General features: G+C 42.3%; 1 protein-coding gene across 1 annotated transcript in view; it reads right to left on the minus strand.

Annotated features, from left to right (window-relative positions):
- Positions 1–1216: 1216 nt before the first annotated feature.
- Positions 1217–23427, minus strand: part of hps5 (HPS5 biogenesis of lysosomal organelles complex 2 subunit 2) — a 41479-nt gene continuing 19268 nt past the window's right edge. The window contains exons 10-21 of the mRNA XM_041849824.2: positions 22048–22206; positions 21580–21766; positions 21030–21147; positions 8281–8436; positions 7760–7828; positions 6196–6815; positions 5962–6088; positions 5016–5165; positions 4265–4498; positions 3390–3496; positions 2654–3221; positions 1217–1384 (exon numbers count right to left, since the gene is read on the minus strand). Coding sequence (XP_041705758.2) covers positions 1324–1384; positions 2654–3221; positions 3390–3496; positions 4265–4498; positions 5016–5165; positions 5962–6088; positions 6196–6815; positions 7760–7828; positions 8281–8436; positions 21030–21147; positions 21580–21766; positions 22048–22206 — 2556 coding nt within the window. The 3' untranslated portion in view covers positions 1217–1323. The remainder of the gene's footprint in view (positions 1385–2653; positions 3222–3389; positions 3497–4264; positions 4499–5015; positions 5166–5961; positions 6089–6195; positions 6816–7759; positions 7829–8280; positions 8437–21029; positions 21148–21579; positions 21767–22047; positions 22207–23427) is intronic.

Genomic DNA, 23427 nt, shown 5'->3' on the forward strand with positions numbered 1-23427 from the left:
ATTTTGGCTCTTTTAGAAGCACATCAAGACACACCAACAACTTTTCTGTACTTTCTCTCTCGCTCGTTCCTCCCAGTTGTATCTCTTTTTGATGTTCCAGGTGTGAATGTATCACGCACCGTCTCAGGAGAAAAACTAAGGCTCATTTCATTCCAGCGTTATTAATACTATCTCTAATGACAGCACTAGCAACACAACAACTTCACCCGCTTGCACGAGAGACACGCTGCATGCGTCCCTTCACTTGTTCCACACACAGCAACATGAAAACACCCATTTATCCTGGAGGGAGTAAGCCTTTCTCCCATTATTAAGCGCTCTTTAAATAAAGTTTGATTTGTAATAATAACAGTCCGTTGATCAGATCATCATCATATTTTTTTATTATTCACATTAAATATTATATTAATAGATTAGAGCATTTTTAATAAAATAATATTTTTCACAATTATCTTCACACGATTCATTCTGGTGCTCTATAGCCATGTTGCAGTACAGTTTTGACCCAAGGAGGAATTGGCGTTAATAACAAAGTTAATCAGATACACCATCATCAGGATTGAGACGCATCCGAGGACATTACATTCAAAAAAACAATACTTTTAGGTCATTTATAGATGAATCCCATATTTCTTCTGTGAGGCAGGGTTTTTGGCAACCTATAAAATATGACAACTTAAATACAGTGGTCTTTCTTGACTGTATCAGGGCATTCTAGAATGTTGGTGCGGAGTGGAACTCTCAGGAATGGTTCAACATAAATGATTAGGGCCCAGTTTAAAAAGTAGTCAGGAATGGTTCAACATAAATAATTAGTAAGTTAGTAAGCATTATTGTCACATTAAGGGTAATTTAACTTGTTTCAGATGGCTCTGGATCAGATCAGGGCTGGGGTCAATTGCATTTCAATTCAGTCAATTAAAATTGCTTTTCAATGTGGATAACTGGAATTTGAATTTCCGTTTTCTGAATTGAAATTGACCCTAACACTGCTCCCCATAGCAGTTGTCCATACTAGTTATGCTGAATGCCGTTGGTTGACTAACCGGTACCGCCTGTGTATATAGCCTCGCTACTGTTATTTCACATTGACTCTGTACCGGTACCCTCTGTATATAGCCTCCCTACTGTTATTTTACTGCTGCTCTTTAATAATTATTTTTATTTTTTTATTTATCTATTTTTTACTTAACACTTATTTTTCTTAAAACTGCATTGTTTGTTAAGGGCTTGTAAGTAAGCGTTTCACTGTTGTATTCGGCGCATGTGACAAATACAATTTGATTTGATGAGCCGCTAGGCGCGTTGGTTGGTGTTGTCTTGCTAAGCATGCTGGGACCAGAGGAAGCGATCACAGCGCTCCAGCATGGTCTGGATCAGAGCCCTGGGGTAGACAGGAGAAAGAGAGGAACATTAGTATCATACGTGTTCAAATATTGTAATATCTACACTACCGTTCAAAAGTTTGGGGTCACTTAGAAATGTCCTTGTTTTCGAAAGAAAATCAATTTTTTCGTTCATTAAAATAACATCAAATTGTTCAGAAATACAGTGTAGACATTGTTAATATTGTAAATGGCTATTGTAGCTGGAAACGGCTGATTTTTAATGGAATATCTACATAGGCGTACAGAGGCCCATTATCAGCAACCATCAGTCCTGTGTTCCAATGGCACGTTGTGTTTGCTAATCCAAGTTTATCATTTTAAAAGGCTAATTGATCATTAGAAAACCCTTTTGCAATTATGTTAGCACAGCTGAAAACTGTTGTGCTGATTAAATAAGCAATACAACTGGCCTTCTTGAGACTAGTTGAGTATCTGGAGCATCAGCAATTGTGGGTTCGATTACAGGCTCAAAATGGCCAGAAACAAATAACTGTCTTCTGAAACTCGTCAGTCTATTCTTGTTCTGAGAAATGAAGGCTATTCAATGAGAAATTTCTGACCGCCTCACAGGTCCTCAACTGGCAGCTTCATTAAATAGTACCCACAAAACACCAGTCTCAACATCAACAGTGAAGAGGCGACTCCGGAATGCTGACCTTCTAGGCAGAGTTGCAAAGAAAAAGCCATATCTCAGACTGCCCATCTTAATATTTTCCTTTTTTGGGCCAGTCTGAGATATGGCTTTTTCTTTGCAACTCTGCCTAGAAGGTCAGCATCCCGGAGTCGCCTCTTCACTGTTGACGTTGAGACTGGTGTTTTGAGGGTACTATTTAATGAAGCTGCCAGTTGAGGACCTGTGGGGCGTCTGTTTCTCAAACTAGACACTAATGTATTTGTCCTCTTGCTCAGTTGTGCACCGTGGCCTACCAATCCTCTTTCTAAAAAAACGTTATTTTAAATGGACAAAAAAAATGGCTTTTCTTTCGAAAACAAGGACATTTCTAAGTGACCACAAACTTTTGAACGGTAGTGTATATATATAGTGTATTGTCTAGGGGATGATTGTTATGATATCAATCAATGACATTGCCTTTTTAACTAGTTGAACTTAGTCCCTGGTATCATAGTCCCTGGTATCTGGTATCATAGTATCATAATCCCTGGTATCTGGTATCATAGTCCCTGGTATCTGGTATCATAGTCCCTGGTATCTGGTATCATAGTCCCTGGTATCTGGTATCATAGTCCCTGGTATCATCCATCACCTCTGTCTCTTCTCAGCCACACGGAGCAGCTCACAGACCAGGGTGGAGTGTGGCCCCAGCTCCATGTCCGACTGCAGCCCCACCTCGTGTAGGGCCCCCAGGGCCCGGTCGGGGCCCACAGCCCTGGCCAGACACAGGACCAGGTTCTCTGGAGTCACCTCTGTCTGGATACGGTCGGCTGCAGAGCCACCGTTGGTCAGGCTGGGGCTGGTCCCGTTGGAGGCTAGGGCCAGGGAGGGGGTAGGAGCCGGGGAGGGGGTAGGAGTCGGCGAGGGGGTAGGAGTCTGGGAGGGGGTAGGAGTCTGGGAGGGGGTAGGAGCCGGGGATGTGGTAGGAGCCAGGGATGGGGTAGGAGCCGGGGATGGGGTAGGAGCCAGGGATGGGGTAGGAGCCGGGGATGGGGTAGGAGCCGGGGCTGGGGTTAGGGTCAGGTTGGTTGTGTTGGGGGAAGGAGCCGGGGAGGGGGTAGGAGCCGGGGCTGGAATATGGTTAGACGGTCTGCTGTTACTACACTGCTGAGACAGCTGGAGAAGCATCTTCCACTCATCCATGGTCTGAGGCACCATGCCTGAGAATCACACAAGGAGAGAGTTAGAGAGAGAAAGAGTTAGAGAGAGAGAGAAATAAGAGCATTCAGGGTTGTGATCATGTGGACCAGTATTTATTAAACCGTAGTAGTGGCACATTGAGAGGCTAATCCCTTCTTCATTCAAATGATTACTATGACAGTCATTACCATTGGGTTCCTCCAGCAGACTCATGTCATCCAGTCTACAGATGGTAGAGAAAGCCTCTGTACGACGCTGGAGCTCACAGCACAGGTACACATAGCCAGTCCAGTAGCTGCACAGAGAACACAGTCATTATAACAGTCCTAACAACACAGGTACACATGACAAACATTAGCCTGTATTAATGGTGACATGATATCGCCCCCCTCTGGCAGAAATCAAGTATACACACATGAGATATATATATATATATATATATACAGTACCAGTCAAAAGTTTGGACACACCTACTAATTCCAGGGTTTTTCTTTATTTTTACTATTTTCTACATTGTAGAATAATAGTGAATACATCAAAACTATGAAATAACACATATGGAATCATGTAGTAACCAAAAAAAGTGTTAAACAAATCAAAATATATTTTATATTTGAGATTCTTCAAATAGCCACCCTTTGCCTTGATGACAGCTTTGCACACGCTTGGCATTCTCAATCCAATTGAGATGGTTTGGGCTGAGTTGGACCGCAGATTGAAGGAAAAGCAGCCAACAAGTGCTCAGCATATGTGGGAACTCCTTCAAGACTGTTGGAAAAGCATTCCAGATGAAGCTGGTTGAGAGAATGCCAAGAGTGTGCAAAGCTGTCACCAAGGCAAAGGGTGGCTAATTGAAGAATTTCAAATATAAAATATATTTTGATTTGTTTAACACTTTTTTGGTTACTACATGATTCCATATGTGTTATTTCATAGTTTTGATGTCTTCACTATTATTCTACAATGTAGAAAATAGTAAAAATAAAGGAAAAACCCTTGAATGAGTAGGAGTGTCCAAACTTTTGACTGGTAGTGTATATATATATATATATCTGGTCTTTACCCGTGGCTCCTGCATGTCTCAGCCATCTTCTGTTTGGAGGCCAGGTCAGCTGGAAGGCGGATCAGTAGGGATAAGAGACGACCATAACCCCAGCTGAAGAAATGGGAGTGCCATCTTGGTTGTCCATCTGTGGTCAGTGTGTCACTCTGTTGAGGTGCATCGTGGGTAAGGGCCAGCTCCAGCCAATCCTGTCGCAGAGTCTCTGGTTGGAGGAGGGACCCCAGGAACGACAGTCTAAGGGAGAGAAGGTACCAAATGGGAGAATGGACTGATGCACATTTTACATTTACATTTTAGTCATTTAGCAGACGCTCTTATCCAGAGCGACTTACAGTTAGTGAGTGCATACATTATTTTATTTTATTTTTCATACTGGCCCCCCGTGGGAATCGAACCCACAACCCTACATCCCTGCCGGCCATTCCCTCCCCTACCCTGGGCCAATTGTGCGCCGCCCCATGGGTCTCCCGGTCGCGGCCGGCTACGACAGAGCCTGGATTCGAACCAGGATCTAGTGGCACAGCTAGCCTTAGACCACTGCGCCACTCGGGAGACTCAAAAGCACAGAGGGATAACCTGGATTTGACTAGTTCAAGAAATAATTTCCTGTTGTAAAACGTTATAAAATGTTTTCTGTTTTGTACCCTAATGAACACGACCTACATGTATTCATATTGATACATTCATTACCTCTTTAAATGGAGAGAAGGATCTAGAAAACATTGTACTTCATGGTTTAGTGTAAACCTACCTTTGTTCCTCGGCCCGTGATTGGACAAGGTTGTCCAGGTAAGCCAGGAAGTGGCTACGTTTGGCCATGGCTGTGATGTCAGAGGGGAGGATTGTGGGATAGAACTGGGTGAAGGAGCGAACCGCCAGCTCTCCATGCTTCTCATACAACCTATAGAAAAAGAGGAGAGGAAGGTGATCAGAGAATGTTATTGTGAACTAGAGACGAGCGAGACGTACTGTAGGACATTATGATGCTAAGGAAGCTTAAGAGATTTCTAGATGAAGCTAGGTGAAGCTGTGGTTGACTGTTAAAAGCTAGGTAAAGCTGTGGTTGACTGTTAAAAGCTAGGTAAAGCTGTGGTTGACTGTTAAAAGCTAGGTGAAGCTGTGGTTGACTGTTAAAGCTAGGTGAAGCTGTGGTTGACTGTTGAAGCTAGGTGAAGCTGTGGTTGACTGTTGAAGCTAGGTGATTGAGGTGAGTGTACCTGTGCAGGTGAGCTAGGAGCTGTGAGGTGTGAGGAAGGGGAGGAGAGAGGAGGGCGGGGGGAGAGGGGAGAGAGGAGAGAGGAGAGGGGGAGAGAGAGAGAGAGAGAGAGAGAGAGAGAGAGAGAGAGAGAGAGAGGAGGGAGAGAGGAGAGGGGTAGAGATAGAAGGGAGATATGAGGGAGGATAGAGGGGTGGAGAGAGAGGGAGAGAGAGAGAGAGAGAGAGAGAGAGAGAGAGAGAGAGAGAGAGAGAGAGAGAGAGAGAGAGAGAGAGAGAGAGAGAGAGAGAGAGAGAGAGAGAGAGAGAGAGAGAGAGAGAGAGAGAGGAGAGAGAGAGGAAGAGGAGAGAGGAGAGGAGAGGAGAGGAGAGGAGAGGAGAGGAGAGGAGAGGAGAGGAGAGGGAGAGAGAGGGAGAGGAGAGGAGAGGAGAGGAGAGGAGAGGAGAGGAGAGAGGAGAATGTAGAAGGAGGGTTTATCTACCTGTGCAGGTGAGCGAGGAGCATCGGAGCGCTCCAGGGTTGTAGTTCTCTGAGACAGCGTAGAGATTTGAGCAGCTCTCCTTTCTGGATAACCTCCACCACCTTACTTGACTGGGTTAGGGTTAGCTCTGTCAGGTGAGAAAAGGCCTTTTAATAGTGTGTGTGTGTGCGTGTGAGTGTGTGTGTGTGAGAGTGTGCGTGAGTGTGTCAGTACCATGGAAACGGTCCTACACACCTAGCATGGCCTCCATGAAGGAGGTGTGGACCTCAGGCTGGTCCCCATAGCGGAGTAGGCACATCCTCCTCACCCGCTCCTGGTCCAGCAGGAAGAAGAACCGTCTCAAGAATGCATTGACCCCTACTACACCCCTGTCTTTCTGGACGACAGGGTCCCCAAAATAGCTCATCTCCAGGTACAGAGTGGCCAGCTGGGTAAGGTGGGCCTGGAGGTCTGAGGGGAGGGGTTTGGGGTACCGCACCCTCAGGTTCTCTTCAGTGGAGGCCTCGTCGGGTCTGTGGTGGTCCCGGTCTTCGCTCAGGTCCACTTGTCCTCCATTCTGCTGTGGGGAATCCTCTCCTCTCCTCCCCTCCTCCTGGCCGTCCTCTGTCGGTTCCTCAGGAGAGCTCGAAGGGGTCTCGGACTGAACGTCCTCTGGATGGTTGTTTGCAGCATGTTCTGTCTCCTCCCCTCTCTTCTCCTCCACACTGGGGTGACCCTCACCAGCTGAACCCTGCTTTTCCAGACCTAGAACCAGCTCGGGGCCTAGAACCCTCTCCAACACAGGGATCCACTCCTGTAGAGTTTCTTTTAGACAGGCTGGGTCCAACAGAACCAAGGGATCCTGGATCTGAGAGCTAAGATGGGTACCACACATGGAACATTAAAAACCCTGTTCACTTAAAAGGGTATTACATATAAGATTAGCTATACATCTTTGATTTGTAAGACATTAAAATAGAAACAGCAGTCCTAGAGGGTTATATGTCTAGGGTTACCATGTCCTAGAGGGTTATATGTCTAGGGTTACCATGTCCTAGAGGGGTATATGTCTAGGGTTACCATGTCCTAGAGGGTTATATGTCTAGGGTTACCATGTCCTAGAGGGTTATATGTCTAGGGTTACCATGTCCTAGAGGGGTATATGTCTAGGGTTACCATGTCCTAGAGGGTTATATGTCTAGGGTTACCATGTCCTAGAGGGGTATATGTCTAGGGTTACCATGTCCTAGAGGGGTATATGTCTAGGCTTACCATGTCCTAGAGGGGTATATGTCTAGGGTTACCATGTCCTAGAGGGGTATATGTCTAGGGTTACCATGTCCTAGAGGGGTATATGTCTAGGGTTACCATGTCCTAGAGGGTTATATGTCTAGGGTTACCATGTCCTAGAGGGTTATATGTCTAGGGTTACCATGTCCTAGAGGGTTATATGTCTAGGCTTACCATGTCCTAGAGGGTTATATGTCTAGGGTTACCATGTCCTGTACAGTCATGATGTTTGACAATCCGTAGACATACATGTATAATAAACAGGTTAGTAGTGTTGCTCTGTACTCACAGTGCTCTCTCTGTACTCACAGTGCTCTCTCTGTACTCACCGTGCTCTCTCTGTACTCACCGTGCTCTCTCTGTACTCACCGTGCTCTCTCTGTACTCACCGTGCTCTCTCTGTACTCACAGTGCTCTCTCTGTACTCACAGTGCTCTCTCTGTACTCACAGTGCTCTCTCTGTACTCACAGTGCTCTCTCTGTACTCACAGTGCTCTCTCTGTACTCACAGTGCTCTCTCTGTACTCACAGTGCTCTCTCTGTAGCTGTTACCAGATCCTGTAGTTCAGTCTCTGCGTTCGCTTGGTCCAGACACTCCCTGGGTAAAACACAACAGGATCGGGGAAGACTATCATTTGGTCTGGCAGCACGTCCATTTCATTGCTTCCTACTGAACAGAAATATCTAAAGCTGTCCAAGACAGACTATAGAATATAGACTATAGAATCAATGGTACATAGAATCAATAGTACAGTGCCTTCGGAAAGTATTCAGACCCCTTGACTTTTTCCACATTTTGTTACGTTACAGCCTTATTCTAAAATTGATAAAATTGTTGTTTTTTTCTCATCAAGCTACACTCAATACCCCATAATGAAAAAGCAAAAACTGGATTTTTAATTTTTTAAATCAATTTTAGAATAAGGCTGTAACGTAAAATAAAATGTGGAAAAAGTCAAGGGGTCTGAATACTTTCTGAATGCACTGTATATAGAATCAATAGCATAGATCAGTACAAGAACAGGAAAGCAAGCCAATCTCTCAACTCACTCGTGGTCAATGTCCTCTGGGAACGGTGCGGTGGTAGCTAGGGCCTCCACATGTCCGTGACCCCCCTCCTTAGGGTCAGGGGGGCGTGGCCAAAGGTCAGAGTTCATCTGGAGAGTGTTGATCTTCTCAGTCGTCTTCTTCACGAAACTAGAGACACTGAGGATCAACACACAAAAAAATATAAACAGTTTTGATAGAAAGCTCAGCGGTGACACCAGGGCCCGTCTGAAATGCCACCATCCTCTGGTCTGAAGTAGTGCCTTATCTAAGTAATGGGGAGCCACTTACCACACTGACCCGGTAAACATTTTAGAAAACAAATATAGCTCTTTATCTCCGTACAGGACACGTCATAAAAACTAGAGTCTAGAGAATAAACAGACAAAAACCATATGACAGATTTTAAGGTGAGCAACAGTCTTTCCCACTGAGACATGGCAACACCGTTTTAGAAAAAGAAACCCTGGTACGGTCAGTGGGACACAATCACATGTAACTACAGACACTACGAACAGAGTAACTCTGAATACCACCTCAGACACTAACAGAGTAACTCTAAATACCACCTCAGACACTAACAGAGTAACTCTGAATACCACCTCAGACACTAAGAACAGAGTAACTCTGAATACCACCTCAGACACTAAGAACAGAGTAACTCTAAATACCACCTCAGACACTAACAGAGTAACTCTAAATACCACCTCAGACACTAAGAACAGAGTAACTCTAAATACCACCTCAGACACTAACAGAGTAACTCTAAATACCACCTCAGACACTAACAGAGTAACTCTAAATACCACCTCAGACACTAAGAACAGAGTAACTCTAAATACCACCTCAGACACTAACAGAGTAACTCTAAATACCACCTCAGACACTAACAGAGTAACTCTAAATACCACCTCAGACACTAACAGAGTAACTCTAAATACCACCTCAGACACTAACAGAGTAACTCTAAATACCACCTCAGACACTAACAGAGTAACTCTAAATACCACCTCAGACACTAACAGAGTAACTCTAAATACCACCTCAGACACTAAGAACAGAGTAACTCTAAATACCACCTCAGACACTAACAGAGTAACTCTGAATACCACCTCAGACACTAACAGGGTAACTCTAAATACCACCTCAGACACTAACAGAGTAACTCTAAATACCACCTCAGACACTAAGAACAGAGTAACTCTAAATACCACCTCAGACACTAACAGGGTAACTCTAAATACCACCTCAGACACTACGAACAGAGTAACTCTAAATACCACCTCAGACACTAACAGAGTAACTCTAAATACCACCTCAGACACTAACAGAGTAACTCTAAATACCAACTCAGACACTAAGAACAGAGTAACTCTAAATACCACCTCAGACACTAAGAACAGAGTAACTCTAAATACCACCTCAGACACTAACAGAGTAACTCTAAACACCACCTCAGACACTAACAGAGTAACTCTGAATACCACCTCAGACACTAACAGAGTAACTCTGAATACCACCTCAGACACTACGAACAGAGTAACTCTAAATACCACCTCAGACACTAACAGGGTAACTCTAAATACCACCTCAGACACTAACAGAGTAACTCTAAATACCACCTCAGACACTAAGAACAGAGTAACTCTAAATACCACCTCAGACACTAAACAGGGTAACTCTAAATACCACCTCAGACACTAACAGAGTAACTCTAAATACCACCTCAGACACTAACAGAGTAACTCTAAATACAAAATCAGACACTAACTGAGTAACTCTAAATACCACCTCAGACACTAAGAACAGAGTAACTCTAAATACCACCTCAGACACTAACAGAGTAACTCTCAATACCACCTCAGACACTAACAGAGTAACTCTCAATACCACCTCAGACACTAACAGAGTAACTCTAAATACCACCTCAGACACTAACAGAATAACTCTGAATACCACCTCAGACACTAACAGAGTAACTCTCAATACCACCTCAGACACTAACAGAGTAACTCTAAATACCACCTCAGACACTAACAGAGTAACTCTAAATACCACCTCAGACACTAACAGAGTAACTCTAAATACCACCTCAGACACTAAGAACAGAGTAACTCTAAATACCACCTCAGACACTAACAGAGTAACTCTAAATACCACCTCAGACACTAAGAACAGAGTAACTCTAAATACCACCTCAGACACTAACAGAGTAACTCTAAATACCACCTCAGACACTAACAGAGTAACTCTAAATACCACCTCAGACACTAAGAACAGAGTAACTCTAAATACCACCTCAGACACTAACAGAGTAACTCTAAATACCACCTCAGACACTAACAGAGTAACTCTAAATACCACCTCAGACACTAACAGAGTAACTCTAAATACCACCTCAGACACTAACAGAGTAACTCTAAATACCACCTCAGACACTAACAGAGTAACTCTAAATACCACCTCAGACACTAACAGAGTAACTCTAAATACCACCTCAGACACTAAGAACAGAGTAACTCTAAATACCACCTCAGACACTAACAGAGTAACTCTGAATACCACCTCAGACACTAACAGGGTAACTCTAAATACCACCTCAGACACTAACAGAGTAACTCTAAATACCACCTCAGACACTAAGAACAGAGTAACTCTAAATACCACCTCAGACACTAACAGAGTAACTCTAAATACCACCTCAGACACTAACAGAGTAACTCTAAATACCACCTCGGACACTAACAGAGTAACTCTAAATACCACCTCAGACACTAACAGAGTAACTCTAAATACCACCTCAGACACTAAGAACAGAGTAACTCTAAATACCACCTCAGACACTAAGAACAGAGTAACTCTAAATACCACCTCAGACACTAACAGAGTAACTCTAAATACCACCTCAGACACTAAGAACTGAGTAACTCTAAATACCACCTCAGACACTAACAGAGTAACTCTAAATACCACCTCAGACACTAACAGGGTAACTCTAAATACCACCTCAGACACTAACAGGGTAACTCTAAATACCACCTCAGACACTAACAGGGTAACTCTAAATACCACCTCAGACACTAACAGGGTAACTCTAAATACCACCTCAGACACTAACAGAGTAACTCTGAATACCACCTCAGACACTAAGAACAGAGTAACTCTAAATACCACCTCAGACACTAAGAACAGAGTAACTCTAAATACCACCTCAGACACTAACAGAGTAACTCTGAATACCACCTCAGACACTAACAGAGTAACTCTGAATACCACCTCAGACACTAACAGAGTAACTCTAAATACCACCTCAGACACTAACAGAGTAACTCTGAATACCACCTCAGACACTAACAGAGTAACTCTAAATACCACCTCAGACACTAACAGAGTAACTCTAAATACCACCTCAGACACTAACAGAGTAACTCTGAATACCACCTCAGACACTAAGAACAGAGTAACTCTAAATACCAAATTCAGACACTAACAGAGTAACTCTAAATACCACCTCAGACACTAAGAACAGAGTAACTCTAAATACCACCTCAGACACTAACAGAGTAACTCTGAATACCACCTCAGACACTAACAGAGTAACTCTAAATACCACCTCAGACACTAACAGAGTAACTCTGAATACCACCTCAGACACTAAGAACAGAGTAACTCTAAATACCACCTCAGACACTAAGAACAGAGTAACTCTAAATACCACCTCAGACACTAACAGAGTAACTCTAAATACCACCTCAGACACTAACAGAGTAACTCTGAATACCACCTCAGACACTAACAGAGTAACTCTGAATACCACCTCAGACACTAACAGAGTAACTCTAAATACCACCTCAGACACTAACAGAGTAACTCTAAATACCACCTCAGACACTAACAGAGTAACTCTAAATACCACCTCAGACACTAACAGAGTAACTCTGAATACCACCTCAGACACTAACAGATTAACTCTAAATACCACCTCAGACACTAAGAACAGAGTAACTCTAAATACCACCTCAGACACTAACAGAGTAACTCTAAATACCACCTCAGACACTAAGAACAGAGTAACTCTAAATACCACCTCAGACACTAAGAACAGAGTAACTCTAAATACCACCTCAGACACTAACAGAGTAACTCTAAATACCACCTCAGACACTAACAGAGTAACTCTGAATACCACCTCAGACACTAACAGAGTAACTCTGAATACCACCTCAGACACTAACAGAGTAACTCTAAATACCACCTCAGACACTAACAGAGTAACTCTAAATACCACCTCAGACACTAACAGAGTAACTCTAAATACCACCTCAGACACTAACAGAGTAACTCTGAATACCACCTCAGACACTAACAGATTAACTCTAAATACCACCTCAGACACTAAGAACAGAGTAACTCTAAATACCACCTCAGACACTAACAGAGTAACTCTAAATACCACCTCAGACACTAAGAACAGAGTAACTCTAAATACCACCTCAGACACTAACAGAGTAACTCTAAATACCACCTCAGACACTAACAGGGTAACTCTAAATACCACCTCAGACACTAACAGGGTAACTCTAAATACCACCTCAGACACTAACAGATTAACTCTAAACACCACCTCAGACACTAAGAACAGAGTAACTCTAAATACCACCTCAGACACTAAGAACAGAGTAACTCTAAATACCACCTCAGACACTAACAGAGTAACTCTGAATACCACCTCAGACACTAACAGAGTAACTCTAAATACCACCTCAGACACTAACAGAGTAACTCTAAATACCACCTCAGACACTAAGAACAGAGTAACTCTAAATACCACCTCAGACACTAACAGAGTAACTCTGAATACCACCTCAGACACTAAGAACAGAGTAACTCTGAATACCACCTCAGACACTAAGAACAGAGTAACTCTGAATACCACCTCAGACACTAAGAACAGAGTAACTCTAAATACCACCTCAGACACTAAGAACAGAGTAACTCTAAATACCACCTCAGACACTAAGAACAGAGTAACTCTAAATACCACCTCAGACACTAACAGAGTAACTCTGAATACCACCTCAGACACTAACAGAGTAACTCTAAATACCACCTCAGACACTAACAGAGTAACTCTGAATACCACCTCAGACACTAACAGAGTAACTCTAAATACCACCTCAGACACTAACAGAGTAACTCTAAATAACACCTCAGACACTAACAGAGTAACTCTGAATACCACCTCAGACACTAACAGAGTAACTCTAAATACCACCTCAGACACTAACAGAGTAACTCTAAATACCACCTCAGACACTAACAGAGTAACTCTGAATACCACCTCAGACACTAAGAACAGAGTAACTCTAAATACCACCTCAGACACTAACAGAGTAACTCTGAATACCACCTCAGACACTAAGAACAGAGTAACTCTAAATACCACCTCAGACACTAACAGAGTAACTCTAAATACCACCTCAGACACTAACAGAGTAACTCTAAATACCACCTCAGACACTAACAGAGTAACTCTGAATACCACCTCAGACACTAACAGAGTAACTCTGAATACCACCTCAGACACTAACAGAGTAACTCTAAATACCACCTCAGACACTAACAGAGTAACTCTAAATACCACCTCAGACACTAACAGAGTAACTCTAAATACCACCTCAGACACTAACAGAGTAACTCTAAATACCACCTCAGACACTAACAGAGTAACTCTAAATACCACCTCAGACACTAAGAACAGAGTAACTCTAAATACCACCTCAGACACTAACAGAGTAACTCTAAATACCACCTCAGACACTAACAGAGTAACTCTAAATACCACCTCAGACACTAACAGGGTAACTCTAAATACCACCTCAGACACTAACAGGGTAACTCTAAATACCACCTCAGACACTAACAGGGTAACTCTGAATACCACCTCAGACACTAAGAACAGAGTAACTCTAAATACCACCTCAGACACTAAGAACAGAGTAACTCTAAATACCACCTCAGACACTAAGAACAGAGTAACTCTAAATACCACCTCAGACACTAACAGAGTAACTCTGAATACCACCTCAGACACTAACAGAGTAACTCTGAATACCACCTCAGACACTAACAGAGTAACTCTAAATACCACCTCAGACACTAACAGAGTAACTCTGAATACCACCTCAGACACTAAGAACAGAGTAACTCTAAATACCACCTCAGACACTAAGCAGAGTAACTCTGAATACCACCTCAGACACTAACAGAGTAACTCTGAATACCACCTCAGACACTAACAGAGTAACTCCTAAATACCACCTCAGACACTAACAGAGTAACTCTGAATACCACCTCAGACACTAAAACAGAGTAACTCTGAATACCACCTCAGACACTAACAGAGTAACTCTAAATACCACCTCAGACACTAACAGAGTAACTCTGAATACCACCTCAGACACTAAGAACAGAGTAACTCTAAATACCACCTCAGACACTAACAGAGTAACTCTGAATACCACCTCAGACACTAACAGAGTAACTCTAAATACCACCTTAGACACTAACAGAGTAACTCTAAATACCACCTCAGACACTAACAGAGTAACTCTGAATACCACCTCAGACACTAACAGAGTAACTCTAAATAACACCTCAGACACTAACAGAGTAACTCTAAACACCACCTCAGACACTAAGAACAGAGTAACTCTAAATACCACCTCAGACACTAAGAACAGAGTAACTCTAAATACCACCTCAGACACTAACAGAGTAACTCTGAATACCACCTCAGACACTAACAGAGTAACTCTAAATACCACCTCAGACACTAACAGAGTAACTCTAAATACCACCTCAGACACTAAGAACAGAGTAACTCTAAATACCACCTCAGACACTAACAGAGTAACTCTGAATACCACCTCAGACACTAAGAACAGAGTAACTCTGAATACCACCTCAGACACTAAGAACAGAGTAACTCTGAATACCACCTCAGACACTAAGAACAGAGTAACTCTAAATACCACCTCAGACACTAAGAACAGAGTAACTCTAAATACCACCTCAGACACTAAGAACAGAGTAACTCTAAATACCACCTCAGACACTAAGAACAGAGTAACTCTGAATACCACCTCAGACACTAAGAACAGAGTAACTCTAAATACCACCTCAGACACTAACAGAGTAACTCTAAATACCACCTCAGACACTAACAGAGTAACTCTGAATACCACCTCAGACACTAACAGAGTAACTCTAAATACCACCTCAGACACTAAACAGAGTAACTCTAAATAACACCTCAGACACTAACAGAGTAACTCTAAATACCACCTCAGACACTAAGAACAGAGTAACTCTAAATACCACCTCAGACACTAAGAACAGAGTAACTCTAAATACCACCTCAGACACTAACAGAGTAACTCTAAATACCACCTCAGACACTAATAGAGTAACTCTGAATACCACCTCAGACACTAAGCAGAGTAACTCTAAATACCACCTCAGACACTAACAGAGTAACTCTAAATACCACCTCAGACACTAACAGAGTAACTCTGAATACCACCTCAGACACTAAGAACAGAGTAACTCTAAATACCACCTCAGACACTAACAGAGTAACTCTAAATACCACCTCAGACACTAAGAACAGAGTAACTCTAAATACCACCTCAGACACTAACAGAGTAACTCTAAATACCACCTCAGACACTAACAGAGTAACTCTAAATACCACCTCAGACACTAAGAACAGAGTAACTCTAAATACCACCTCAGACACTAACAGAGTAACTCTAAATACCACCTCAGACACTAAGAACAGAGTAACTCTAAATACCACCTCAGACACTAACAGAGTAACTCTGAATACCACCTCAGACACTAACAGAGTAACTCTAAATACCACCTCAGACACTAACAGAGTAACTCTAAATACCACCTCAGACACTAACAGAGTAACTCTGAATACCACCTCAGACACTAACAGAGTAACTCTAAATACCACCTCAGACACTAACAGAGTAACTCTAAATAACACCTCAGACACTAACAGAGTAACTCTAAACACCACCTCAGACACTAAGAACAGAGTAACTCTAAATACCACCTCAGACACTAAGAACAGAGTAACTCTAAATACCACCTCAGACACTAACAGAGTAACTCTGAATACCACCTCAGACACTAACAGAGTAACTCTAAATACCACCTCAGACACTAACAGAGTAACTCTAAATACCACCTCAGACACTAAGAACAGAGTAACTCTAAATACCACCTCAGACACTAACAGAGTAACTCTGAATACCACCTCAGACACTAAGAACAGAGTAACTCTGAATACCACCTCAGACACTAAGAACAGAGTAACTCTAAATACCACCTCAGACACTAAGAACAGAGTAACTCTAAATACCACCTCAGACACTAAGAACAGAGTAACTCTAAATACCACCTCAGACACTAAGAACAGAGTAACTCTAAATACCACCTCAGACACTAACAGAGTAACTCTAAATACCACCTCAGACACTAACAGAGTAACTCTAAATACCACCTCAGACACTAAGAACAGAGAAACTCTGAATACCACCTCAGACACTAAGAACAGAGTAACTCTAAATACCACCTCAGACACTAAGAACAGAGTAACTCTAAATACCACCTCAGACACTAACAGAGTAACTCTAAATACCACCTCAGACACTAAGAACAGAGTAACTCTAAATACCACCTCAGACACTAACAGAGTAACTCTCAATACCACCTCAGACACTAAGAACAGAGTAACTCTAAATACCACCTCAGACACTAACAGAGTAACTCTAAATACCACCTCAGACACTAACAGAGTAACTCTAAATACCACCTCAGACACTAACAGAGTAACTCTAAATACCACCTCAGACACTAACAGAGTAACTCTAAATACCACCTCAGACACTAACAGAGTAACTCTAAATACCACCTCAGACACTAAGAACAGAGTAACTCTAAATACCACCTCAGACACTAAGAACAGAGTAACTCTAAATACCACCTCAGACACTAACAGAGTAACTCTAAATACCACCTCAGACACTAACAGAGTAACTCTAAATACCACCTCAGACACTAACAGGGTAACTCTAAATACCACCTCAGACACTAAGAACAGAGTAACTCTAAATACCACCTCAGACACTAACAGAGTAACTCTAAATACCACCTCAGACACTAAGAACAGAGTAACTCTAAATACCACCTCAGACACTAAGAACAGAGTATCTCTAAATACCACCTCAGACACTAACAGAGTAACTCTGAATACCACCTCAGACACTAACAGAGTAACTCTGAATACCACCTCAGACACTAACAGAGTAACTCTAAATACCACCTCAGACACTAACAGAGTAACTCTGAATACCACCTCAGACACTAAGAACAGAGTAACTCTAAATACCACCTCAGACACTAACAGAGTAACTCTGAATACCACCTCAGACACTAACAGAGTAACTCTAAATACCACCTCAGACACTAACAGAGTAACTCTAAATACCACCTCAGACACTAACAGAGTAACTCTGAATACCACCTCAGACACTAACAGAGTAACTCTAAATACCACCTCAGACACTAACAGAGTAACTCTAAATACCACCTCAGACACTAACAGAGTAACTCTGAATACCACCTCAGACACTAAGAACAGAGTAACTCTAAATACCACCTCAGACACTAACAGAGTAACTCTAAATACCACCTCAGACACTAAGAACAGAGTAACTCTAAATACCACCTCAGACACTAACAGAGTAACTCTAAATACCACCTCAGACACTAACAGAGTAACTCTGAATACCACCTCAGACACTAAGAACAGAGTAACTCTAAATACCACCTCAGACACTAACAGAGTAACTCTGAATACCACCTCAGACACTAACAGAGTAACTCTGAATACCACCTCAGACACTAACAAAGTAACTCTGAATACCACCTCAGACACTAACAGAGTAACTCTGAATACCACCTCAGACACTAACAGAGTAACTCTAAATACCACCTCAGACACTAACAGAGTAACTCTGAATACCACCTCAGACACTAAGAACAGAGTAACTCTAAATACCACCTCAGACACTAACAGAGTAACTCTAAATACCACCTCAGACACTAACAGAGTAACTCTAAATACCACCTCAGACACTAACAGAGTAACTCTGAATACCGCCTCAGACACTAACAGAGTAACTCTAAATACCACCTCAGACACTAACAGAGTAACTCTAAATACCACCTCAGACACTAACAGAGTAACTCTAAATACCACCTCAGACACTAACAGAGTAACTCTGAATACCACCTCAGACACTAACAGATTAACTCTAAATACCACCTCAGACACTAAGAACAGAGTAACTCTAAATACCACCTCAGACACTAACAGAGTAACTCTAAATACCACCTCAGACACTAAGAACAGAGTAACTCTAAATACCACCTCAGACACTAACAGAGTAACTCTAAATACCACCTCAGACACTAACAGAGTAACTCTGAATACCACCTCAGACACTAACAGAGTAACTCTAAATACCACCTCAGACACTAACAGAGTAACTCTGAATACCACCTCAGACACTAACAGATTAACTCTAAATACCACCTCAGACACTAAGAACAGAGTAACTCTAAATACCACCTCAGACACTAACAGAGTAACTCTAAATACCACCTCAGACACTAAGAACAGAGTAACTCTAAATACCACCTCAGACACTAACAGAGTAACTCTAAATACCACCTCAGACACTAACAGGGTAACTCTAAATACCACCTCAGACACTAACAGGGTAACTCTAAATACCACCTCAGACACTAACAGGGTAACTCTAAGTACCACCTCAGACACTAACAGAGTAACTCTAAATACCACCTCAGACACTAAGAACAGAGTAACTCTAAATACCACCTCAGACACTAAGAACAGAGTAACTCTAAATACCACCTCAGACACTAACAGAGTAACTCTGAATACCACCTCAGACACTAACAGAGTAACTCTGAATACCACCTCAGACACTAAGAACAGAGTAACTCTAAACACCACCTCAGACACTAAGAACAGAGTAACTCTAAATACCACCTCAGACACTAAGAACAGAGTAACTCTAAATACCACCTCAGACACTAACAGAGTAACTCTGAATACCACCTCAGACACTAACAGAGTAACTCTAAATACCACCTCAGACACTAACAGAGTAACTCTAAATACCACCTCAGACACTAACAGAGTAACTCTGAATACCACCTCAGACACTAACAGAGTAACTCTAAATACCACCTCAGACACTAACAGAGTAACTCTAAATACCACCTCAGACACTAAGAACAGAGTAACTCTAAATACCACCTCAGACACTAACAGAGTAACTCTAAATACCACCTCAGACACTAACAGAGTAACTCTAAATACCACCTCAGACACTAACAGAGTAACTCTGAATACCACCTCAGACACTAACAGAGTAACTCTAAATACCACCTCAGACACTAACAGAGTAACTCTAAATACCACCTCAGACACTAAGAACAGAGTAACTCTAAATACCACCTCAGACACTAACAGAGTAACTCTGAATACCACCTCAGACACTAAGAACAGAGTAACTCTGAATACCACCTCAGACACTAAGAACAGAGTAACTCTAAATACCACCTCAGACACTAAGAACAGAGTAACTCTAAATACCACCTCAGACACTAAGAACAGAGTAACTCTAAATACCACCTCAGACACTAACAGAGTAACTCTAAATACCACCTCAGACACTAACAGAGTAACTCTAAATACCACCTCAGACACTAAGAACAGAGAAACTCTGAATACCACCTCAGACACTAAGAACAGAGTAACTCTAAATACCACCTCAGACACTAAGAACAGAGTAACTCTAAATACCACCTCAGACACTAACAGAGTAACTCTAAATACCACCTCAGACACTAAGAACAGAGTAACTCTAAATACCACCTCAGACACTAACAGAGTAACTCTCAATACCACCTCAGACACTAAGAACAGAGTAACTCTAAATACCACCTCAGACACTAACAGAGTAACTCTAAATACCACCTCAGACACTAACAGAGTAACTCTGAATACCACCTCAGACACTAAGAACAGAAACAGCATGAATCTGAATTGAAATCATAAGTGAAGTGAAACGTACCGAATGCATCTGTAGTGGAGATGAAAGTCAGTGAATGTAAGGCTTGAATAAAAACTCTGTTATTTAATGTGGTTGTTAGGTAGAACAGGGAAGTAACCCCCTATCAGAGGGAACAGCTGCACTTTCAATGGTTTCACCTTGAAGCTAAGTTATTTTAAATCACGGCTTTCACTTCTCTTTCAGTCTACATACAACCTGTTAGTAAAGGACTTAGTTTCACAAAGGACTAACTAGAGATGTTTATTTTGATTATGTTCATTCCTAGCCACCCAAGATTTCCACACAAAGAATGATGCATCAAGAACATGTCTAGCGGGCTATCAGTTGATCATTCAATAAGTCTCTCCTTCGGGCCTCAGAAAACAGGTTTTTTTTTACCTCAAAGGATTTCCATCCTGGTTAAATAAAGGCTAAGCTAAATGAATATACCATAGCGTTGGAATAAAAATGATAATTTCAGTATCACGACACAAAGGCTTCTTTAGGCTCTGTAGATGGATGCTTCACCTGTCTCTGACGGCCTTCAGGGCAATGCGGGAGTGTTTGGGGCGGAATGACATGGGGAGGTGGAACTGGTGGTTACCGCTGGGTTCAGTACCCTTCAAACCATCACCGCTCAGGGGATCTGGAGGAAGAAGGGATGGAGGGAGGGAGGGAGGGAGGGATGGATGGATGGATGGGGAGGAGGATGAGAGGAGAGAATGCAAGCAGCCAAAGCTGCACAAAACCACTGCAAAAAAATATTTAAAAAAAACTAATATATATATAAAATAACAATAACACCCAACAAAAAACCCTGATGAGGTAATGTGCACAGGATGATCCCACAGAGGTAACTTACAGGGTTTTTCTCTCTAGTGTTAATGCTATTAGGGTTTTATTATACAGTAGTTTCATTCACATTTGACTTCCCATACAAAATGACATCAAGCCACTGTAACGCCACTCCCACCACTACAAAACATGATAATTTCTCTTCCTCATTTTAGTCAGAGAACTTCCTCAGGGCTGGTAACGGTGGGTTATTTAAAATGAAACCCTGCACCTGTCTCTTTACCATGCTCCGCCCCCTGCTGTCGCTCCTCCTCATCCTCCTCCTCTTCCTCCTGAACCAAGCTAAACTCCTTCAGCCGCTCCTCCTCAAGCATCGATTGGCTGACCAGGGAGCTGGTCTCCTCGTCCGATTGGCTGCCTCGCCGGCTAATGACACGGTAGATGCCACAGTCCAGGACGTTGAAGCTCTCCTGAATAAAGAACAGATTGAGGGTTACCAACATAAGGACTTCATAACACATTCGTTATAAAATCACATAAAGCCTTATGTCATGCACTGCTTAAAAAATGTGTTATGCATGTATGTGTTGTGTATGGGTTATAAATGTGTCTTTATGTAGACACTATACAAGTTATACTGAACATCTTGTAAAACCTGAGATACCAATATAACATCTCTACACAGCATAGTTTAATAGTTCAGAACTACTGTGTCCTGTCAGGGACAAACAGGACCTCCAGACAGACTCACATGAGAGGAGATGCTGCTCCTGCGACTGCTGGAGGCGGAGTCTAGAGGCTCCAGTTTGGCGCCCACTTCCTCCAGCTGGCCAATCAGATCCAGGTGGGTGGAGACACTGAGCTGTGACCTTAGGTGATCCAGTCGGTCGATGGGAATCGACTTCCTGGCCTGGGAACGATAATCAGATTAGCACGGAGGATACACAAATCATTCCCTAAGTTCTAGACCTCAGCTGAATCTGGTAGTGAATGGTGTGGCTGTTGAACAAGTTGAGGAGACTAAATTACTTGGTGTTACCTTAGATTGTAAACCGTCATGGTCAAAACATATAGATTCAATGGATGTAAAGATGGGGAGAGGTCTGTCCGTAATAAAGAGATGCTCTGCTTTTTTGACACCGCACTCCACAAAGCAAGTCCTGCAGGCTCTAGTTTGATCTTATCTTGATTATTGTTCAGTCATTTGGTCAAAGAAAGACGTAGTTAAGCTGCAGCTGGCCCAGAACAGAGCGGCACGTCTTCATTGTAATCAGAGGGCTAATATAAATACTATGCATGCCAGTCTCTCTTGGCTAAGAGTTGAGGAAAGACTGACTGCGTCACTTTTTGTTTTTATAAGAAACATTAATGTGTTGGAAATTCCAAACTGTTTGCGTAGTCAACTTCCACACAGCACTGACACACACACTTACCCCACCAGACATGCCACCAGGGGTCTTTTCACAGTCCCCAGGTCCAGAACAAATTCAAGGAAACGTACAGTACTATACAGAGCCATGAGTGCATGGATCTCCCTTCCATCTCATATAGACCAAGTGAACAGAAAACCTGGTTTCAAAAAACAAATAAAGCAACACCTCACGGCACAACGCCTCTCCCCCATGTGACATACTTGTTGTGTCTATGTACTGACATGTATGTGTAACTGATAGATGCACATTCACACTACATGTTAATGTTTTTAAATGTATGTAAATTGTAAATTACTTTGTCTATAATGTATTTTTCGTTATGTGTCAGACTCCATTAATAATAATATGCCATTTAGCAGACGCTTTTATCCAAAGCGACTTACAGTCATGCGTGCATACATTTATTTTTATTTTTTTTGTGTATGGGTGGTCCCGGGGATCGAACCCACTACCCTGGCGTTACAAGCGCCGTGCTCTACCAGCTGAGCTACAGAGGACCACATCGAGACTATCTGTCTCCATTGGCGTCGGCTAATGGGAATCCTAATAAATCAAATCAAATCATAATACACGTCTTCTTCCGATTTTCAGCACACACATTTGCAGTTAGCTAACATGATACTTGAGAATATGATATGATTTGGGTTAGGGTTAGAAGGGATTCCAGCTTTTGTCAAATTAATGTCAGGATTTGACTT

This window comes from Coregonus clupeaformis, chromosome 26 (assembly GCF_020615455.1).
Source record: "Coregonus clupeaformis isolate EN_2021a chromosome 26, ASM2061545v1, whole genome shotgun sequence".
NCBI classification, from domain to species: Eukaryota; Metazoa; Chordata; class Actinopteri; order Salmoniformes; family Salmonidae; genus Coregonus; species Coregonus clupeaformis.